At 43.3% G+C, this 20,158-nt stretch overlaps 1 protein-coding gene across 2 annotated transcripts in view; it reads left to right on the top strand.

Annotated features, from left to right (window-relative positions):
- The window catches only part of ADGRD1 (adhesion G protein-coupled receptor D1), a 1,174,499-nt gene that overhangs the window by 759,658 nt on the left and 394,683 nt on the right, over positions 1 to 20,158 (top strand). For both annotated transcript variants that reach the window (XM_077293307.1, XM_077293306.1), the window contains one exon: positions 19,763 to 19,916. In XM_077293307.1, the coding sequence (XP_077149422.1) occupies positions 19,763 to 19,916 (154 nt within the window). The remainder of the gene's footprint in view (positions 1 to 19,762; positions 19,917 to 20,158) is intronic.

Below are 20,158 nucleotides of genomic sequence, written 5' to 3' on the forward strand. Positions count from 1 at the left end.
TCTCTATCTTTGCTGCAGTCTGTCCAGCTTCTCTCATCCCCTTAATCTCTGGGTGGTTGTGTGTTTAGCTGCAGACATGGATATTCAGAGTCTGACTTCTAGTGTGGATCATCTTGCTGCAAGGGTGCAAAGCATTCAGGATTTTGTTGTTCATAGCCCTATGTCAGAGCCTAAAATACCTATTCCTGAGTTGTTTTCTGGAGATAGATCTAGGTTTCTGAATTTTAAGAATAATTGTAAATTATTTCTATCTTTGAGACCTCGTTCCTCTGGTAATTCCGCTCAGCAAGTTAAAATTGTTATCTCCTTGTTACGTGGCGACCCTCAAGATTGGGCTTTCTCTCTGGTGCCAGGACATCCTGCATTGCTGAATGTGGATGCGTTTTTTCTGGCGCTTGGACTGCTTTATGAGGAACCTAATCTTGAGAACCAGGCAGAAAAGGCCTTGCTGGCTCTTTCTCAGGGCCAGGATGAAGCTGAGGTGTATTGTCAAAAATTTCAGAAATGGTCGGTGCTTACTCAATGGAATGAGTGTGCCCTGGCTGCAAATTTCAGAGAAGGTCTTTCTGAAGCCATTAAGGATGTTATGGTGGGGTTCCCCATGCCTGCAAGTCTGAATGACTCAATGGCTTTGGCCATTCAGATTGATCGGCGTTTGCGGGAGCACAAATCTGCGCACCATCTGGCGGTGTTTTCTGAACAGAGACCTGAGTCTATGCAATGTGACCGAGTTCTGACCAGAATTGAGCGGCAAAATCATAGACGTCAAAATGGGTTGTGCTTTTACTGTGGTGATTCAACTCATGTTATCTCAGCATGCTCTAAGCGCGTTAAAAAAATCGCTAAACCTGTCACCATTGGTACTATACAGCCTAAATTCATTTTGTCTGTTACTTTAATTTGTTCTTTGTCATCCTACTCAGTTATGGCTTTTGTGGATTCAGGTGCTGCCCTGAATCTGATGGATTTGTTGTTTGCCAGGCGCTGTGGTTTTGTCCTGGAGCCTTTGGAATTCCCTATTCCACTGAGGGGAATTGATGCTACACCATTGGCTGAGAATAAGCCTCAATATTGGACTCAAGTGACCATGTGCATGACTCCTGTGCAGCAGGAGGTGATTCGCTTTCTTGTGCTGCATAATTTGCATGATGTTGGTGTGTTGGGTCTGCCATGGCTGCAGGCCCATAATCCAGTTCTGGATTGGAAAGCTATGTCTGTGTCAAGTTGGGGTTGCCAGGGGATTCATGGCGATGCTCCTTTGGTATCAATTGCTTCTTCCACTCCTTCTGAGGTCCCTGAGTTTTTGTCGGACTACCAGGATGTATTTGATGAGCCCAGATCCGGTGCCCTGCCTCCTCACAGGGATTGTGATTGTGCTATAAATTTGATTCCTGGTAGTAAGTTCCCTAAGGGACGACTTTTTAATTTGTCTGTACCAGAACATGCCGCAATGCGGAGCTATATAAAGGAGTCTTTAGAGAAGGGACATATTCGCCCGTCCTCCTCCCCTCTTGGTGCAGGATTCTATTTTGTGGCCAAGAAGGATGGTTCTCTGAGACCTTGTATAGATTATCGTCTTCTAAATAAAATCACGGTCAAATTTCAGTATCCTTTGCCATTGTTGTCTGATCTGTTTGCTCGGATTAAGGGGTCCAGTTGGTTCACCAAGATAGATCTTCGTGGTGCGTATAACCTTGTGCGCATTAAGCAGGGGGATGAATGGAAAACAGCATTTAATACGCCCGAAGGCCATTTTGAGTACTTGGTGATGCCTTTTGGACTCTCTAATGCTCCTTCTGTGTTCCAGTCCTTCATGCATGACATCTTCCGAGAATATCTGGATAAATTTATGATTGTGTATCTGGATGACATTTTAGTCTTTTCTGAGGACTGGGAGTCCCATGTGAAGCAGGTCAGGATGGTATTTCAGGTCCTGCGTGCTAATGCCTTATTTGTGAAGGGCTCAAAATGTCTCTTCGGAGTACAGAAGGTTTCCTTTTTAGGTTTTATTTTTTCTCCTTCTACTATTGAGATGGACCCAGTCAAGGTCCAGGCTATTCATGACTGGACTCAGCCTACATCTGTTAAGAGTCTTCAGAAGTTCTTGGGTTTTGCTAATTTTTACCGTCGCTTCATTGCTAATTTTTCTGGCATGGTTAAACCTTTGACGGATTTGACCAAGAAGGGTTCTGATGTGACTAATTGGTCTCCTGTGGCCGTGGAAGCCTTTCGGGAGCTGAAGCGTCGGTTTTCTTCGGCTCCAGTTTTGTGTCAGCCTGATGTCTCTCTTCCTTTTCAGGTCGAGGTTGATGCTTCTGAGATTGGAGCAGGGGCTATTTTGTCGCAGAGAAGCTCTGATTGCTCTGTGATGAAGCCAGGTGCTTTCTTTTCAAGAAAGTTTTTGCCTGCCGAGCGGAATTATGATGTTGGTAATCGGGAGTTGTTGGCTATGAAGTGAGCATTTGAGGAGTGGCGACATTGGCTCGAGGGAGCTAAGCATCGTGTAGTGGTCTTAACTGATCACAAAAATCTGATTTATCTCGAGTCTGCCAAGCGGCTGAATCCTAGACAGGCTCGTTGGTCGTTGTTTTTCTCCTGTTTCGATTTCGTGGTCTCGTACCTGCCTGGTTCGAAGACCGTGAAGGCTGATGCTCTTTCTAGGAGTTTTGTGCCTGACTCTCCGGGAGTTTCAGAGCCGTCTGGTATCCTCAGAGAGGGAGTGATTTTGGCTGCCATTTCCCCAGATCTGCGACGAGTGCTGCAGAAATTTCAGGCGGATAGACCTGTCCGTTGCCCACCAGAGAGACTGTTTGTCCCAGATAGATGGACCAGCAGAGTTATTTCCGAGGTTCATTCTTCGGTGTTGGCAGGCCATCCTGGGATTTTTGGTACCAGAGATTTGGTGGCTAGGTCCTTCTGGTGGCCTTCCTTGTCGCGGGATGTGCGTTCCTTTGTGCAGTCCTGTGGGATTTGTGCTCGGGCTAAGCCTTGCTGTTCTCGTGCCAGCGGTTTGCTTTTGCCTTTGCCTGTCCCGAAGAGGCCTTGGATGCACATTTCCATGGATTTTATTTCGGATCTTCCAGTCTCTCAGAGAATGTCTGTCTTCTGGGTGGTGTGTGATAGTTTTTCCAAAATGGTCCATTTGGTGCCATTGCCTAAGTTGCCTTCCTCCTCCGATTTGGTTCCTCTATTTTTTCAGAATGTAGTTCGCTTGCACGGCATCCCTGAAAATATTGTGTCTGACAGAGGATCCCAGTTTGTGTCCAGATTTTGGCGGATCTTTTGTGCTAAGATGGGCATTGATTTGTCTTTTTCGTCGGCCTTCCATCCTCAGACGAATGGCCAAACCGAGCGAACTAATCAGACCTTGGAAACTTATTTAAGATGTTTTGTTTCTGCTGATCAGGATGATTGGGTGACTTTTTTGCCATTGGCCGAGTTTGCCCTTAATAATCGGGCTAGTTCTGCTACTTTGGTTTCGCCTTTTTTCTGCAATTCTGGTTTTCATCCTCGTTTTTCCTCGGGTCAGGTTGAGCCTTCTGACTGTCCTGGGGTGGATTCTGTGGTGGATAGGTTGCAACAGATTTGGAACCATGTGGTGGACAATTTGAAGTTGTCACAGGAGAAGGCTCAGCGCTTTGCCAACCGCCGTCGCGGTGTGGGTCCCCGACTTCTTGTTAGGGATTTGGTATGGCTGTCTTCTCGGTATGTTCCTATGAAGGTTTCCTCTCCTAAATTCAAGCCTCGCTTCATTGGTCCTTATAAGATTTTGGAAATCCTTAACCCGGTGTCATTTCGTTTGGACCTCCCAGCGTCGTTTGCCATTCATAACGTGTTCCATAGGTCTTTGTTGCGGAGGTATGTGGTGCCTGTGGTTCCTTCTGTTGAACCCCCTGCCCCGGTGCTGGTTGAGGGCGAATTGGAGTATGTGGTGAAGATCTTGGATTCTCGTATTTCTAGACGGAGGCTTCAGTATTTGGTTAAGTGGAAGGGCTATGGTCAGGAGGATAATTCCTGGGTTGTCGACTCTGATGTTCATGCGGCCGATTTGGTTAATGCCTTCCATGTGGCTCATCCTGATTGCCCTGGGAGTTTTGATGAGGGTTCGGTGACCCCTCCTCAAGGGGGGGGTACTGTTGTGAACTCTGTTTTTGGGCTCCCTCTTGTGGTCACAACTGGTACTGTGTGAGTGCTGTCTTTGGGCTCCCTCTGGTGGCTCTGTGTGTCATTCTGCAGGTCTGAGGCTTGATCAGCTGTCTCGTTATCTGTTAGCTGGTTTCCTATTTAGTTCACCTGGACTCTCAGTTGTTGCCTGCTGTCAATGTCTTCAGTGCTATTTTGGAGCTCTCCTGCAATCCTTCGTTATCAGTCTCTTCAAGAGAAGCTAAGTTTTGCTTGGTTCATTTTTTGACCATCAGTGGTCATATTTTTCTTGGTTTATTTTTGTTTCTTGTCCAGCTTGCTAATATGTGATTTCTTTGCTTGCTGGTAGCTCTAGGGGGCTGAGTTTCTCCCCTCACACCGTTAGTTGGTGTGGGGGTTCTTGTATTCTCAGCGTGGATATTTTGCATAGGGTTTTTTACTGACCGCACAGTTCCCTATCTGTCTTCTGCTATCTAGCATTAGCGGGCCTCATTTGCGGTATCTGTTCTCATTTCTACGTTTGTGTTTTCCCCTTACCTCACCGTTATTATTTGTTGGGGGCTTCCTATATCTTTGGGGTGATTTCTCTTGAGGCAAGTGAGGTCTTACTTTCCCTACAGGAGTAGATAGTTTCTCAGGCTGCGTCGAGACGTCCAGGATTTTAGGCACGTTCACCGGCTACCTTTAGTGTGTTAGTTAGGATCAGGTTTGCGGTCAGTCCAGTTACCACCTCCCTAGAGCTCGTGTCTATGTTCATAAACTTAGCTAGTCTGTTTTGTGATCCTCAGCCACTAGGATCATAACAGGTATCCATCCACAGACAGCTGTTTCGGGGTGTTTGCCCCTCATCAGTGTGTAGTACGAATCTGGCTATTAGGAGCAGTGCCTAGTAAAAGGCTGTGAAGGAACAGATGATTGGCCTCGGGGAGACCAAAACATCCAACACCGCGGAGACACCATCACGTGTTTCTCAACGCAGTGATCCAGAACACTGCCCCCATCCCTTATGGGAAATATGCAAATGCATGTAGGATAGCTGCGGAGACACCATCACGTGTTTCTCAACGCAAGCAGTGAATAGCCAGACCTTTCCCCGGGAAGGAACAACCATGGGAAGGGCAGCATCCAATAAAGGAAAACATCCAATACAGGAAAACCACCTATGCCAAGCATGTTATCCATCCACAGACAGCTGTTTTGGGGTGTTTGCCCCTCATCAGTGTGGAGTAGGAATCTGGCTATTAGGAGCAGTGCCTAGTAAAAGGCTGTGAAGGAACAGATGTGTTGTGAATTAGACTTTTTGGCTCCCTCTTGTGGTCACTAGTGGTATGACTCTGGGATTGTCTTTTTTTCTGTTTGGCACTCACCTGGGTCGTTAGTCCAGGGGTGTCGCTATATTAACTTCCTGGATCCTTAGTCCAGTGCCTGGCATCGTTGTAATCAGATCCTTCTGTTGCTCCTGTCTGCTGGTCCTGGCTCTTGCAAAATTAAGCTAAGTCTTGCTTCTTTGTTTTTTGAGTTACTTGCTTTGCTACTATTTTTGTCCAGCTTGTACTAAATGTGATTTCTGACCTTGCTGGAAGCTCTAGGGGGCTGGTGTTCTCCCCCCGGCCGTTAGACGGTTCGGGGGTTCTTGAATATCCAGCGTGGATATTTTAATAGGGTTTTTGCTGACCATATAAGTCATCTTACTATATTCTGCTATTAGCTAGTGGGCCTCTCTTTGCTAAATACCTAGCTCATTCTTATGTTTGTCTTTTCCTCTTACCTCACCGTTATTATTTGTTGGGGGCTTGTATCCAACTTTTGGGGTCTTTTCTCTGGAGGCAAGAAAGGTCTTTCTTTTCCCTTCTAGGGTTAGTTAGTTCTCCGGCTGGCGCGAGACGTCTAGAACCAACGTAGGCACGTTCCCCGGCTACTTCTATTTGTGGTGCTAGGATTAGATATATGGTCAGCCCAGTTACCACTGCCCTATGAGCTGGTTTTTTGTGTTTGCAGACTTGGTATTTATTCCTGAGACCCTCTGCCATTGGGGTCATAACACAGATGATTGGCCTCGGGGAGACCAGAACATCCAATCATCCGTCACATGAGCGGCACGCGACCAATCAGAAGCCGTGACGTCATGGAAGGCCCTAAACGCGCTCAATTTAAGCAAAGAAGGCTGCCGGTTACCAGCGGTGATGTCCAGGGTCCTCCGGAGAGGTGAGTATATCAATATTTTTTATTTTAATTCTTTATTTTACACAGTAATATGGATCCGATACCGATTCCCGATACCACAAAAGTATCGGATCTCGGTATCGGAATTCCGATACCGCAAGTATCGGCCGATACTTGCGGTATCGGAATGCTCAACACTAATATCAAGATATACTGTATATACAGGAAACTGGTACAACAATGGGAAGTAAAATGGTTCCACAGTATGCAAAGCTTTTCATGGCCAAGCTTGAAAACAACTTTTTGTCCAAATGTCCGATCAGGCCTCTGGCCTACTACTGTTACATTGATGATATTTTAATCATCTGGACAGAGTCTGAGCAACCGCTAAAGACATTCCATGAACAGTTTAATCAATTTCATCCCACCATCATCTTAACACTCAACTACTCCTGTACTGAAATTAACTTTTTGGAGCCCATCATTAAGCTGTAGAACAATGAATTGGAGTATCAGAAGCCAATTGACCCTTCAACATACCTTAAATGTGACAGTTTCCATCCAAGATATAAAAAAACTATATTGTCTACAGCCAAGCCATCAGATACAATTTAATATGTTCCAACCCCATGGATAGAGACAAACACCTTGGTGGCATCAAAAAGACCTTTTTGAATTAGGGTTACCATCCAAGAACAATTGAAAACCAGTTTACAAGAGCCACCAGAATATCAGGGAATCATCTCCTACATTACAAAGCTAAAGAAGAAAATAACCGGGTGCCTCTTGTAGTCACCTACAATCCAAATCTGGAAGTGTTAAGGGGAGCTGCATGGAAATTACAACCTTTACTACAAAAATATGCCCGATTACAGTTCATATTTCCAGACCCACCACAACTGTGTTTTAGGCAGCCCCCAAATCTAAGAAACATCATTGTCATAAGCTCCCTGTCCTCTCCAACAGCTACAGGAACTTTTTCTTGCAACCAGAAACATTTTAAAACCTGTCTATTTATAATGACCACAGACAAGATAAAAATCCTCAACTCACATCAGGACTGCAAGGTACTTTCAGCTGCATCACATCTAATGTGGTGTACTTAATTATTTGTACTAAATGTCCAACTGGGGGTCTGTATGTAAGGGAGACAGGGTGAAAGCTTAGAACAAGGATGAATTCTTATTGCCACACCATAAGAAAAAAAGAATAGATTTACCTTTGGCCCAAAATTTTTGTATCCTTGATCACAGCGCCATGGACATGAAATTACTTGTATTAAAAGGTAACTTCAGTTCTCAGAGAGACATCTTTTGACACACTGATTGCAGGAATAAATTTGTCTCATGGATTTATGTCTTTCTACATCAACTAAGGAATTTGCTCCTCAGATCTTGTGGAGACATCATAACACAGAACCAGACTGATATATACAGCTGACATGTGCCTGAAACAGCCACAGGTGGAATTGCGTTTCACGAAAAATGGAGACTCTATGGGTATCAGAAAATGGCGCGATTTGTTTTTTTAATTTACAAAATTTAGATTTTTTTTCACCACTTAAATGAAAAAGAACCTAGACATGTTTGGTGTATGTGAACTTGTAATGACCCGGAGAATCATAATGGCAGGCCAGTTTTAGCATTTAATGAACATGGTAAAAAAAAAAACAACAGCTGTGAGGTTGCACTTTTTTTGCAATTTCAACGCACGTGGAATTTTTTTTCACGTTTTTTTCAGTAAAAGGTATGTTAAAAACAATTATATTGTTCAAAAGTATAACTTGTCCTGCAAAAAACAAGCCCGCAAATGGCCATTTTGACCAAAAAATAAAAAAGTTATGGCTCTGGGAAGAAGGGGAGCAAAAACCGAAAATGCAAAACCAAAAATACCTCTGGTTTTGAAGGGGATTGTAATCCAGTGCACTTTTTTATCAAGACTGGTGTGCAAAATGCCATTCTGGATGAATTGGGGCCAAAGAATATATAAAGTAGTGCAAATATTTCCAAAAAGTTAAAGATTTATTGCTAATTAGAAAAAAGCTTAGACTCTAAATCAGCTTACTGGGTGTTCATCATAGGATCTTGCAAGAACTTGCCCCTTTGAATGGTCATTTCAAGAATGTTTCTGTATCTCCATTAATGTAAAATGTAAAATGTGATCAAAGAAAAGCAGACTTCCTAATGGTGCCCTTAACTCTAGTCTTGCATATTCTGTTGACACTTTGTGCCCTTTTTTATCTTCAAATACAAAAGAAAAGGACACAAATTTGCATGGTACATTAGTAGACCTACAAAACATAAATCACAAACCATATATATGTCACTCTGCAAGATAGATTTTCACATAAACCAAATGTTCAGAATCAAAACCATTAAATCAAAGAAAATATTTGTAGTAGCTGAACCCCAAACAAGTGTAAACAGTAATCTAATCCTGTAGTCGACTTATCTAAATGAGTTCCTTTTGCCATCACTGATGTATAAAAACCTTTCCAGCACCAATTTATTACTTTCCACACCCCAGCAATTTGCTTCTGAAGAAATCAGGACTGCCTTTAATCATAGAAACTTCAATAACCATGAAATGTGTAGAAAGCATATAAAGATAAAAATGAATCAGTGCCGAGGCTTGTATATTTATCAGGATAAGAAAATGTTAAAAGGGAACACCACCTATAAAAAAAAAATTGGAAACATAATTTATTTAGAATTCTGTGGTAGTGTGATTAGTGTTGAGCATTCCGATACTGCAAGTATCGGGTATCGGCCGATACTTGCTGTATCGGAATTCCGATACCGAGATCCGATATTTTTGTGATATCGGGTATCGGTATCGAAACAACATTAATGTAAAAATGTGTAAAAGAGAGAATTAAAATAAAAAATATTGCTATACTCACCTCTCCGACGCAGCCTGCACCTTACCGAGGGAAGCGGCAGCGTTCTTTGTTTAAAATTCGCGCTTTTCTTTCCTTTACGTGAGTCCCGGCTTGTGATTGGTTGCGTGCCGCCCATGTGACCGGGACGCAACCAATCACAGCAAGCCGTGACGTAATTTCAGGTCCTTCAGGATTTTAAAATTACGTTCCGGCGTTGTGATTGGTTGCGTCGCAGTCACATGGGCGACGCAACCAATCACAGCAAGCCGTGACGTAATTTCAGGTCCTTAAGGATTTTAAAATTACGTCCCGGCTTTGTGATTGGTTGCGTCGCAGTCACATGGGAGACGCAACCAATCACAAGCCGTGACGTCACGGGAGGCTGGACACGCGCGCATTTTAAAATGGGCGCGTGTCCAGCCTCCCGTGACGTCCCGGCTTGTGATTGGTTGCGCCACGATCAACCAATCACAAGCCGGGAGGCTGGACACGCGCCCATTTTAAAATTTTAAAATGCGCGCGTGTCCAGCCTCCCGGCTTGTGATTGGTTGACCGCGGCGCAACCAATCACAAGCCGGGACGTCACGGGAGGCTGGACACGCGCCCATTTTAAAAAGCGCGCGTGTCCAGCCTCCCGTGACGTCACGGCTTGTGATTGGTTAATGGCGGCCATGTTGCCGGGACGCGGACCAATCACAGCAAGCCGTGACGTAATTTCGTCACGGCTTGCTGTGATTGGTCCGCGTCCCGGCAACATTGCGCCGTGACCAATCATAAGCCGGGACGTCACTGGAGGCTGGACACGCGCGCTTTTTAAAATGGGCGCGTGTCCAGCCTCCCGTGACGTCCCGGCTTGTGATTGGTTAATGGCGGCCATGTTGCCGGGACGCGGACCAATCACAGCAAGCCGTGACGTAATTTCATCACGGCTTGCTGTGATTGGTCCGCGTCCCGGCAACATGGCCGCCCTGACCAATCAAAAGCCGGGACTTCACGTAACCAAGTAAAAGCGCGAATTTTAAACAAACAACGCTGCCGGTTCCCTCGCTGAGGTCCAGGCTGCGTCGGAGAGGTGAGTATAGCGATATTTTTTATTTTAATTCTTTCTTTTACACATTTATATGGATCCCAGGGCCTGAAGGAGAGTTTCCTCTCCTTCAGACCCTGGGAACCATCAGGAATACCGTCCGATACTTGAGTCCCATTGACTTGTATTGGTATCGGGTATCGGTATCGGATTGGATCCGATACTTTGCCGGTATCGGCCGATACTTTCCGATACCGATACTTTCAAGTATCGGACGGTATCGCTCAACACTAAGTGTGATACAAAATGTAAAGTTGGTGCCAGGCCAAACAGTGCCACTTAAATGATTAAAGTATGTTTAATCTTTATAGCTACAGTAAATGTTGTCTTAGAAACAGACAGTAAAGTGTGTTTCACCATCCTCTATAATGTAGCTAAATAACTGATAGAGCAAAGACTTTATTTAGACTTTAACCCCTTAAAGACCAGGTCATTTTTCATTGTAACGCTTTGGGGTTTTTCTTCCCCTTCTTCAAAAAACCATAACATGTTTATTTTTCAGTTGACATAGATGTATAAGGGCTTGGTTTTTTCAAGATTAATTGAGGTTTTGAATTATACCATTCATTCAATCAATTTACTGGAAAATAGAAAAACATTCTAAGTGTACTGAAATTGTGAAGAAAATGCAATTCTGCCACGTTGGTTTAGTTTTTGCAGCATTCATTCTACAGTAAAAAATGACCCTGAATTATGAGTTTCCAGGTCATGATGATTATAGCGACACCAAACTTGCATAGATTATTTAAATGAAGAAGAAAATTCCGAAGTCCATTAAAACCTGTGACCAGGTGACCTGACTGTCCCAACCTGGGTTCTCCAAGCAAATTCATAGGCTCACTGTTGGGCAGTGGACCAGTTCTGTAATCCATCAGCTGTCACCATGGTCCCTAGGCTGAAGTCCTGTATAATGACACTAGTGACAGGAGCAGCCCCCTTTTATATCTCCCAGGTCCCATTTCAGGACATTGTGCCCCACTGGATTGGAGAAGAGATAATCATGGCTGTTCCCTCATGGTTTGCTAGTTCAATTAGACTGCATACTTGTCCTTCAAATGATGCAGATTAGTACACAAGTACCCATGCAATCCATAAGCAACAGGCATTCCACAAATTAGTATACAAAAAGGAGCATCAGACAGTCTCACATGAAACAATAGCTCATGTCCGTTGACTTACTGAACAAAGAAATAGTACAACTGGCATAATTAAAAATAGTTCTTCACACAGGGCCAGATTGAAGCTGAGTATTTACATTTCTCCCCATTTTTAACCCCTTCACCACCTTGGGTTTTTCTGTTTTTTGAGTTTCCATCATTTTGCTCCCCTTTTTCCCAGAGCCATAACTTTTTTATTCTTCGATCAATATGGCCATGTGAGGGCTTGTTTTTTGAGTGATGTTTTTTTCCATATAGTGTACTGGAAAATGGCAAAAAAAATCAAAGCGCAGTGAAATTGCAAAAAAAGTGCAATTCCACAATTGTTTTTTGTTTTGCTATTTTACCATGTTCACTAAATGCTAAAATTGATCTGCCGTTATGATTCTCCAGGTCATTACGAGTTCGTAGATACTAAAAATGTATAGGCTCTTTTTATTTAAGTGGTGAAAAAAAAATACAAAGTTTCTTAAAAAAAAAAAAAGTCGCCATATTCCGAGACCCATACCATCTCTATTTTTCTTGATCTTGGGCTGGGTGAAGACTTTTTTTTTTTATACCCTTTTGGTGTAGATACGATCTTTTGATTGCCTGTTATTGCTTTTTAATGCAATGTTGCATTGACCAAAAAAATGTAATTCAGGCGTTTTGACTTTATTTTCTTGTTGCGCCGTTTACTGATTGGATTAATTCTTTTTATATATTGATAGATCGCGCGATTATGAACTCGGTGATACCAAATATGTTTTTTTTCCTTATTGTTTTATTTTGTCTGGGGCAAATGACAACTACAAGGGTCTGCTGCAGACCTCAGGTTGTCATGCCAACTCAACGGCATGTGACACTGGCGCTTATGGATGAGATTAGTGATGCGCTTTTGGCACGAGCATGATAAATGGTAAATGGTATTGGTAAATGAACCTGCCCACATGGCTTGCAGCTTGTTTTTACGTTTGGGTACTCATACTAGAACCTTCTGTCCACAGGCAAATTTTTTGGAGTCTGGTAGCATGGTTGTAGCACCATTTTTGCCTTTCATGAGCCACTTCTTAATAAGGTAGCTCATCTTTTCCTTAAACTTTTGGACATAATCCAGAATGAGAGCCTTTTCTGTGGAGAAGGTGCTCTCTTAACTTTTTTGTACCAGGCGCAAAAGCCCTTGAGTTTTTTGTCCACACAGCAATTCAAAAGGGAGAGAATCCAGTGCAATCAGGTGGCACCTGCCAGTAGGCAAAGAGAAGCTGATGCAGGCTTTTCTTCTAGTCTTCCCCCAGGACTCCACATACTGGCTACTAATCTGTTGGAGCATTCAATTGAAGTGCTCACACAACCCGTTAGTCTGTTAGTTTTAGTTAGTGTGCATGGGGCGGACCCCATATTTCTCCGAGAGGGTGTGAATCAGCTCTTTTTGGAAATGGCCCCCCTGGTCAGTCAATACCTTCTGTGGAAACCCTTCTTGACTAAAGATGTCAAGTAGAGCTTGAGCTACGTGCTACGTGCTCCGCATCTATGGATGACAAGGCAATGGCCTACGGGTAGTAGGTGGCAAAGTCGACCAGGGTGAAAATGAACCTCTTTCTGCTGTGGCTGGGGATGGCTACAGGGCCTATTAAATCTGTGGCAACACTCTGGAATGGTTCACCTATCAAGAGCATGAATTGGAGTGGGGCATGTCAGAGTGCTTTCCTCATCCATTGACACACCAGACAGGAGGCTCAATATTTCTGCACTTCTTGAGTGACCCTTGGACAATAAAAACTATGCAGCAGGTGGGCCTGGGTCTTTTTGACCCTGATGTGGCCAGCTGCAGTGATGTCATGGGCCAAGCGTAGGAGTTGAGGTCGGTACTACTGTGGTACCATGAGCTGATGGACACAGCTGCAGGGTTTTTCTAGGCAGAGTGCAGACTTTTCCTGATATAAGAGCCCCTTATCCCATCTATACACCTCCCACTGACTTCTTCTTTCCCCAGGTTGGGCAGTCACACTGTGGACAAGCCTTAGGATGGGGTCCGAGAGTTGTGCTTCCCTAAACTACCTATGATCTATCTCCTCCAGTCAATAGCCACAGTCCGGTCAGGTGTTCTTACAGTCGCCAACTCAGAGGAGGATTATGGAGGCTTGGAATGAGGGTTAGCCTCAGAAGGAGTGGCAGAAGATTCCACGTGTGGGGACTGCTTGGATTGTTTTTGGTGATGACAGTGGCAAACTTGCAGGAAAGCCCTTGTCTTAGTTCGTTACCCAAAATAACATGTGTGGGGAGGCCTTCCATGAGCCCTCTCCCTGGTTGGTCCCCCAGTCCTACTGCACACACGCCAGAGGGATGACCGAGCGCTGACCCCGGTCAGGTAGATGTCAGTTGGCAGCCTGGTGAATGGTGTTCTAGGGGGACAATATCTGGGCTGACCATGGTTATGGAAGACCCAGTGTCCCAAAGTCTCTGAGCATGGATGTTACTAACTTTGACAAGCAGGATGTGTCTATAGAGGTTGGCTGCTGTAGGGTGGCGAACTTGCCATAGGTTGTGGACAGGGTATATCACTTCAACCGCTGCTTGTGTATTCCAGGGGAACATTCCCGAGGGCTTGTCTCAGCAGACATCTTTGGCCATGTGTCCAAGGCATCCTCATGTATAACAGCATTGTGGGTTGGACAAATTATGGGATCCTGTTTGTGTACCTTTGTTTTTTCGGGACCTCTGCTGGATAGTGGGATAATCCTGCTTGAGTGGCTAGTGTCTACTTGAGTTCCTGTTTGAGGAGTCTACTGGGATTGGTGTGTATATTAGGTAAACTCGTTGGCAAATCAGGCTGCTTGCTCTGGGGTGTCGAGCTTCTGGTTGGATACCCACACTCGTATTTCTGGGACCATCATCGCCATAAGTTGCTCAAGCATGATCACGTTCAAGGGGGCAGCAATGGAGTCGACCACAGATCCAGCAGTTCCAGTGCTGTCAGAGTTAACAGTTGACCCGAGTGTGATATCTTCATATATTTCTATGAAGCTGTCACACTCGGGTCAGGAGATGTGCAGTCAGCCCGTGCATTGCAATCCGACATCAGACCGATTATCATGGACATCTGAAACAGCCCTTACTGGTTTGCATAAAAGTACACAAGCACAAGCTGCAACAACAGCTACTTCGTAATACAAAATAATGGTTTTAGGTTCATGGATTGTGCTTCTAACATATCTGATGAAAATGTGAACATAGCCGAGTACATGAATATCTAGCAATTTTGTGCATAGTAATCACAAGCATAAGTATGGTTTCTTGCTGCAAGAACACAGGGTACTGAGTGTTGTTAATTTTGCTCCAAAGCTATGCCATATGAATCCTCAATTTGCATATATCCTGCTATCATTTAATTATGTGGATAGTGTAAACAGGTGCTTTGGATGCAACAACGCAGAAGATGAGGACACAGCAGTAACTTAACCAAAGATTATCTACTATATAATTGTCTAAAGGTACCTTCACACTAAGCGATTTTACAACGATATCGCTAGCGATCCGTGACGTTGCAGCGTCCTGGCTAGCGATATCGTTATGTTTGACACGCAGCAGCGATCAGGATCCTGCTGTGAGATCGCTGGTCATTGCTGAAAGTCCAGAACTTTATTTCGTCGCTGGATCTCCCGCTGACATCGCTGGATCGGTGTGTGTGACACCGATCCAGCGATGTCTTCAATATGCATATGCAGCATCAATAGTAAAAACATCTAATGTTACAAATAATAATAATAAAAAAAAGGTTATTCTCACCTTCCATCACGGCTGTCCTTGGCAGTGCAAGCGGCAGGTTCCGGTGCTAAGGATGCTATGAGAGAAGGACCTTCCATGATGTCATGGTCATGTGACCGCGACATCATCACAGGTCCTGCGCTCATACCAACCCTGGGACCGGAAGCTACCGCATGCACTGCACACAGGCACCAGGACTTCAAGGTGCCTTCGGAAGGTGAGTTTATGTTTATTTTTTATTTTAAGTATTTTTTAACCACGCATATAGTGCCCACATTGCTATATACTACGTGGGCTGTGTTACATCCTGTGTGGGCTCTGTTATATACTACATCTCTGTGCTATATACTAACGTGGCTATGTTATATACTGCGTGGGCTGTGTTATATATTACGTGGCCAGTGCTACATACTGCGGGGGCTGTGCTATATACTGCGTGGCTGCTATGTACTGCGTGCGCTGTGCTATATATTGCTTGGCTGCTATGTACTGCGTGGGTTGTGTTATATATTACGTGGCCAGTGTTATATACTGTGGGGGCTGTGCTATTTACTGCATGGCTGCTATGTACTGCGTGGGCTGTGCTATATATTACGTGGCCAGTGTGATATACTGTGGGGGCTGTGCTATATACTGCATGGCTGCTATATACTGCGTGGGCTGTGTTATATGGTACGTGGGCTGTGTTATATACTGCGTGGCCACTGTTATATACTGCATGGCCTGTATTAACACAGCGGGTATTCTACAATATTTATGTATGTATGTATATAGCAGCCACATAGTATATAGCACAGGCCACGTAGTATTTGTCTGCTATATACTACATGGCTCCTATATACTACATGGCCTGTGCTATATACTATGTGGCTGCTATATACATACATACATATTCCAGAATACCCGATGCGTTAGAATCGGGCCACCATCTTGTACAGTATATTACTCTAACATAGCAATTTGAATGATTTAGGTACAAAGTTAAAGTTAGCAGATTATTAGTATGCAATACAATTTTTACAATTTAAACTTCTCCATATTGAAACTTTGAATCAGCTATCACCTGATCTGGAGTCTCCTCCAATCTTTCCCCTTAGGAACCATGTGCTTCATTATACAGTTCCTGCTGATGCAATTCTTTCCACTTTTGTCTTGTCCTGCAATCTTTGTCCAATAGATAGCGGTGCTTGCTTGCAGACATCCCATTATGCATTAAAGGTGGAAATCTTCCATTTGTCCATCTCCTTACAATAGTACTACTGACTGCGGAAGACAGCAGCAAAAAAAGATAATGGGAAAACACTAAAGGTACCTTCACACTAATCGACTTTGCAACGAGAACTACAACGATCCGTGACGTTGCAGTGTCCTGGATAGCGATATCGTTGTGTTTGACACGCAGCAGCGATCAGGATCCCACTGTGATATCGCTGGTCGTTGCTGAAAGTCCAGAACTTTATTTGGTCGTCAGATCGGCGTGTATCGTCGTGTTTGACAGCAAAAGCAACGATGCCAGCAATGTTTTACAATGGTAACCAGGGTAAATATCGGGTTACTAAGCGCAGGGCCGCGCTTAGTAACCCAATATTTACCCTGGTTACCATTGTAAAAGTAAAAAAAAAACTACTACATTCTCACCCTCTGATGTCTGTCACGTCCCCCGGCGTCCGCGCTGCTGCTCAGAGCTTCCTGCACTGACTGTGTCAGTGCCGGCCATAAAGCAAAGCACAGCGGTGACGTCACCGCTGTGCTTAGGGCCGGCGCTTACACAGTGCAGGGAAGCTGAAGGCGAGGGACGCGACAGACACGGCAATGTAAGTATGTAGTGTTTGGTTTTTTTTACATTTACACTGGTAACCAGGGTAAACATCGGGTTACTAAGCACGGCCCTGCGCTTAGTAACCCGATGTTTACCCTGGTTACCCGGGGACTTCGGCATCATTGGTCGCTGGAGAGCTGTCTGTGTGACAGCTCTCCAGCGACCACACAGCGACGCTGCAGCGATCGGCATCGTTGTTGATATCGCTGCAGCATCGCTTAATGTGACGGTACCTTAATGTCTGTGTGCATGAGCAATTTGCATCCACAGACATGGCTGGTGCTGTTACATGATTTTGTAATGTGTGATTCAAAATGAAAAGGCTATAGCCCTCCCTGTCCTCCCGTAGGTATTATTGACTTTTGTTAATATCACCATGGAAACCCCGTGAGTGGCTTCACATTTCAAAATTAGTACAAAACACTATGAAAATCTTTATAAAGTGAGACATAAATTAACCTCCTAGTGCTCTGTCTTAAATACCAGTTGGAGATTAAAGAGTAACCGTTGGTTTAAAATTTATTTCATAAATCTATAATACCAAAAAAACTAAGAAACTTTGTAATATACTGTATCTTACCAGTTAAATCTGCTACCTTCTCCTCCTGGATTGATCTTTCACTCTCAATTCATAGGTAAAATCTCCCATGAGTTGCAGCAAAGTGGACTGGATCTGTAGAAATCTCATGCCCACTGTGCTTTTTTTTTTCCACTTAGCGTAAACTGACCTGTTGTGTTTGGAATCAGCAACATGTCTACTTTTCTTGCTGGTATGCTGAGTTTTTTTGTGCGGATGTTCCCTATACAATTGCATAACATGCAAAAAATCCACAGGTAGAAAACACATTTGTGTTTTTAGTGCATATTTGGTGTGGAAATGCATTAAAAATGCAAGTATCCCGCAAATGACTGTATCAATAAAGTTTTGTCAACATCAAATGCAGGAAAGTATCATACACAAAGTCACTATATTTATAACATGGCACACTATAAAGAGACATAAACTGCGACATCAAAAACGCGATAAAACTGCATGCAAAATAACACATTAAAAAACTCAAGTAACCTAATTTACCTAAAACAGGTCCAGAAAATCTGCAGTTTAAAAAATTCGCCAAATACTCATCATGGGAACATAGCTTAAAAATTCTATGGACAAGGGAGGAGGAGGAGGTATAAGGTAGAGGCCTTTCTACTGCACGTTCTCTTGAAACGACAATTACAGTTCTCCATAGGACCTTAGAGCCAGATGTGCATGTTTACGGGAGAATCAGGAGAATTAATTCTAAGAATTGAACACGTCAACAATTTTCTAGGTCAATATATTTCTAAAGGTGCTATTGACATGAAACTTTCAATAGCAACTAGTGATGAGCAAATATACTCGTTACTCGAGATTTCCCGAGCACACTCAAGTGACCTCTGAGTATTTTTTAGTGCTCGGAGATTTAGTTTTTCTTGTCGCAGCTGAATGATTTACATCTCTTAGCCAGCATAAGTACATGTGGGGGTTGCCTGGTTGCTAAGGAATCCCCACATGTACTTATGCTGGCTAACAGATGTAAATCATTCAGCTGCGGCAATAAAAACGAAATCTCCGAGCACTAAAAAATACTCGGAGGACACCCGAGCATGCTCGAGAAATCTCGAGTAAGGAGTATATTCGCTCATGACTAATAACAACCCATCTAATCCACTCAGGCAAAGTTTGAGCAACTGTGATTCGCATTATTGAAAAGTAGAACTATGTAGGAACCATAGCAGCGTTGCAGCTAAGTGGCACAAGTACTAAGGCTCATAGTGAAAAAAAAATCGCCAACGCCCTGCTGACTCAATAACTACTTAGATCCAAATTTTCTATTAAAATTAAGACAAAAACTATGCACTGGGACTTTCATGTCATGGATTTCCATGGCCAAGCATGTAAAACTAAAATGATGAAGCACAATGCCAAGCATTTGATAAAATGGTGAAAGGAACGCCACTACTCGACTTTTCTAACTGGCTGTCTCATGGATGACTCGAGATTTGGCAAATGCCAGGAGAATGTTGACTTTATCGTTGCAACTTTAAATTTTAGTGTAGGAGGGATAACACTATGGGGTTGTTTTTTAGGGATGTAGCAAAATCCTAATTTTTCAGCTTGTCTAGATAGTTTTGATAATTGTGTGCTTCCAACTGTTAGAACAATTTAAGGAAGGCCATTTTCTTTTCTAGCATGACTGTGCACTAGTGCACGAAGCAAGATGTATAAAGGGATGATTGAGTTGGTTTAGTTTTATAAAACTTGACAGAGCCCTGAGCTAAAGTCCATTGAAAACCTTGCCAGCAAGACCCAAATTTAGTGCCTGGCCTCACAAATGGTCATCTAGATGAATAGGTAGAAATTCAGACTCACTCTAAAATTTTGCAGAAATCCTTCCCTGAATAATGGAAGCTGTTTTAGATGCAAACAGGGCACCAACTGTATATTCATGCTGTTTATTTAGAATGAGGTGTCATAAGAGCTCCTGTAGATGTATTGTGTTGGGTCCAAGTACGTAGTTCCGTGTAATGTACATATTTTCCACATACACGTACACATATAATCTCAGACTGAATTCATGTAATTTTGCATTCTTTCTTTGATCTCTTCTATGAGACATCCGGTTTTGAGTCACTCTCATCTGGTTTAGGTTGGGAAATGGAATAGTTTGTGTTACTTAATATTATAACACTAATAATACTTGGACTAATGTTTGTATTTCTCCCTTTGTATATTTTTGCAGCTGCCATGCAAAATCATAGCAATCCTGCTGCATTTCTTCTTCCTAAGTGCATTTGCATGGATGCTTGTGGAAGGTCTGCATCTCTACAGTATGGTTATCAAAGTGTTTGGGTCAGAAGAGAGCAAGCATTTCTACTATTATGGAATTGGATGGGGTATGTGCACACTTGTGATATTTAATTACAAACTATAGTAAAAATATTACTGAAAATTATTTTGTATTTCAAGTGTATGTTAACCAGTTTAAGACCAGACCATTTCCCCCTGTTCTTTGCCAGATAATTTTTTGTTTTCTTCATACATGCGGTTTAAAGAGCTGTTCATTTTTTGTTGTTTTGATATTGAAGCAATTTTTGAAGGTCTTGGTGATACATGGTGCATTATTTTAATGTCACTG

The sequence above is a fragment of the Ranitomeya variabilis genome, chromosome 1 (genome assembly GCF_051348905.1).
Source record: "Ranitomeya variabilis isolate aRanVar5 chromosome 1, aRanVar5.hap1, whole genome shotgun sequence".
In the NCBI taxonomy this organism is placed as follows: Eukaryota; Metazoa; Chordata; class Amphibia; order Anura; family Dendrobatidae; genus Ranitomeya; species Ranitomeya variabilis.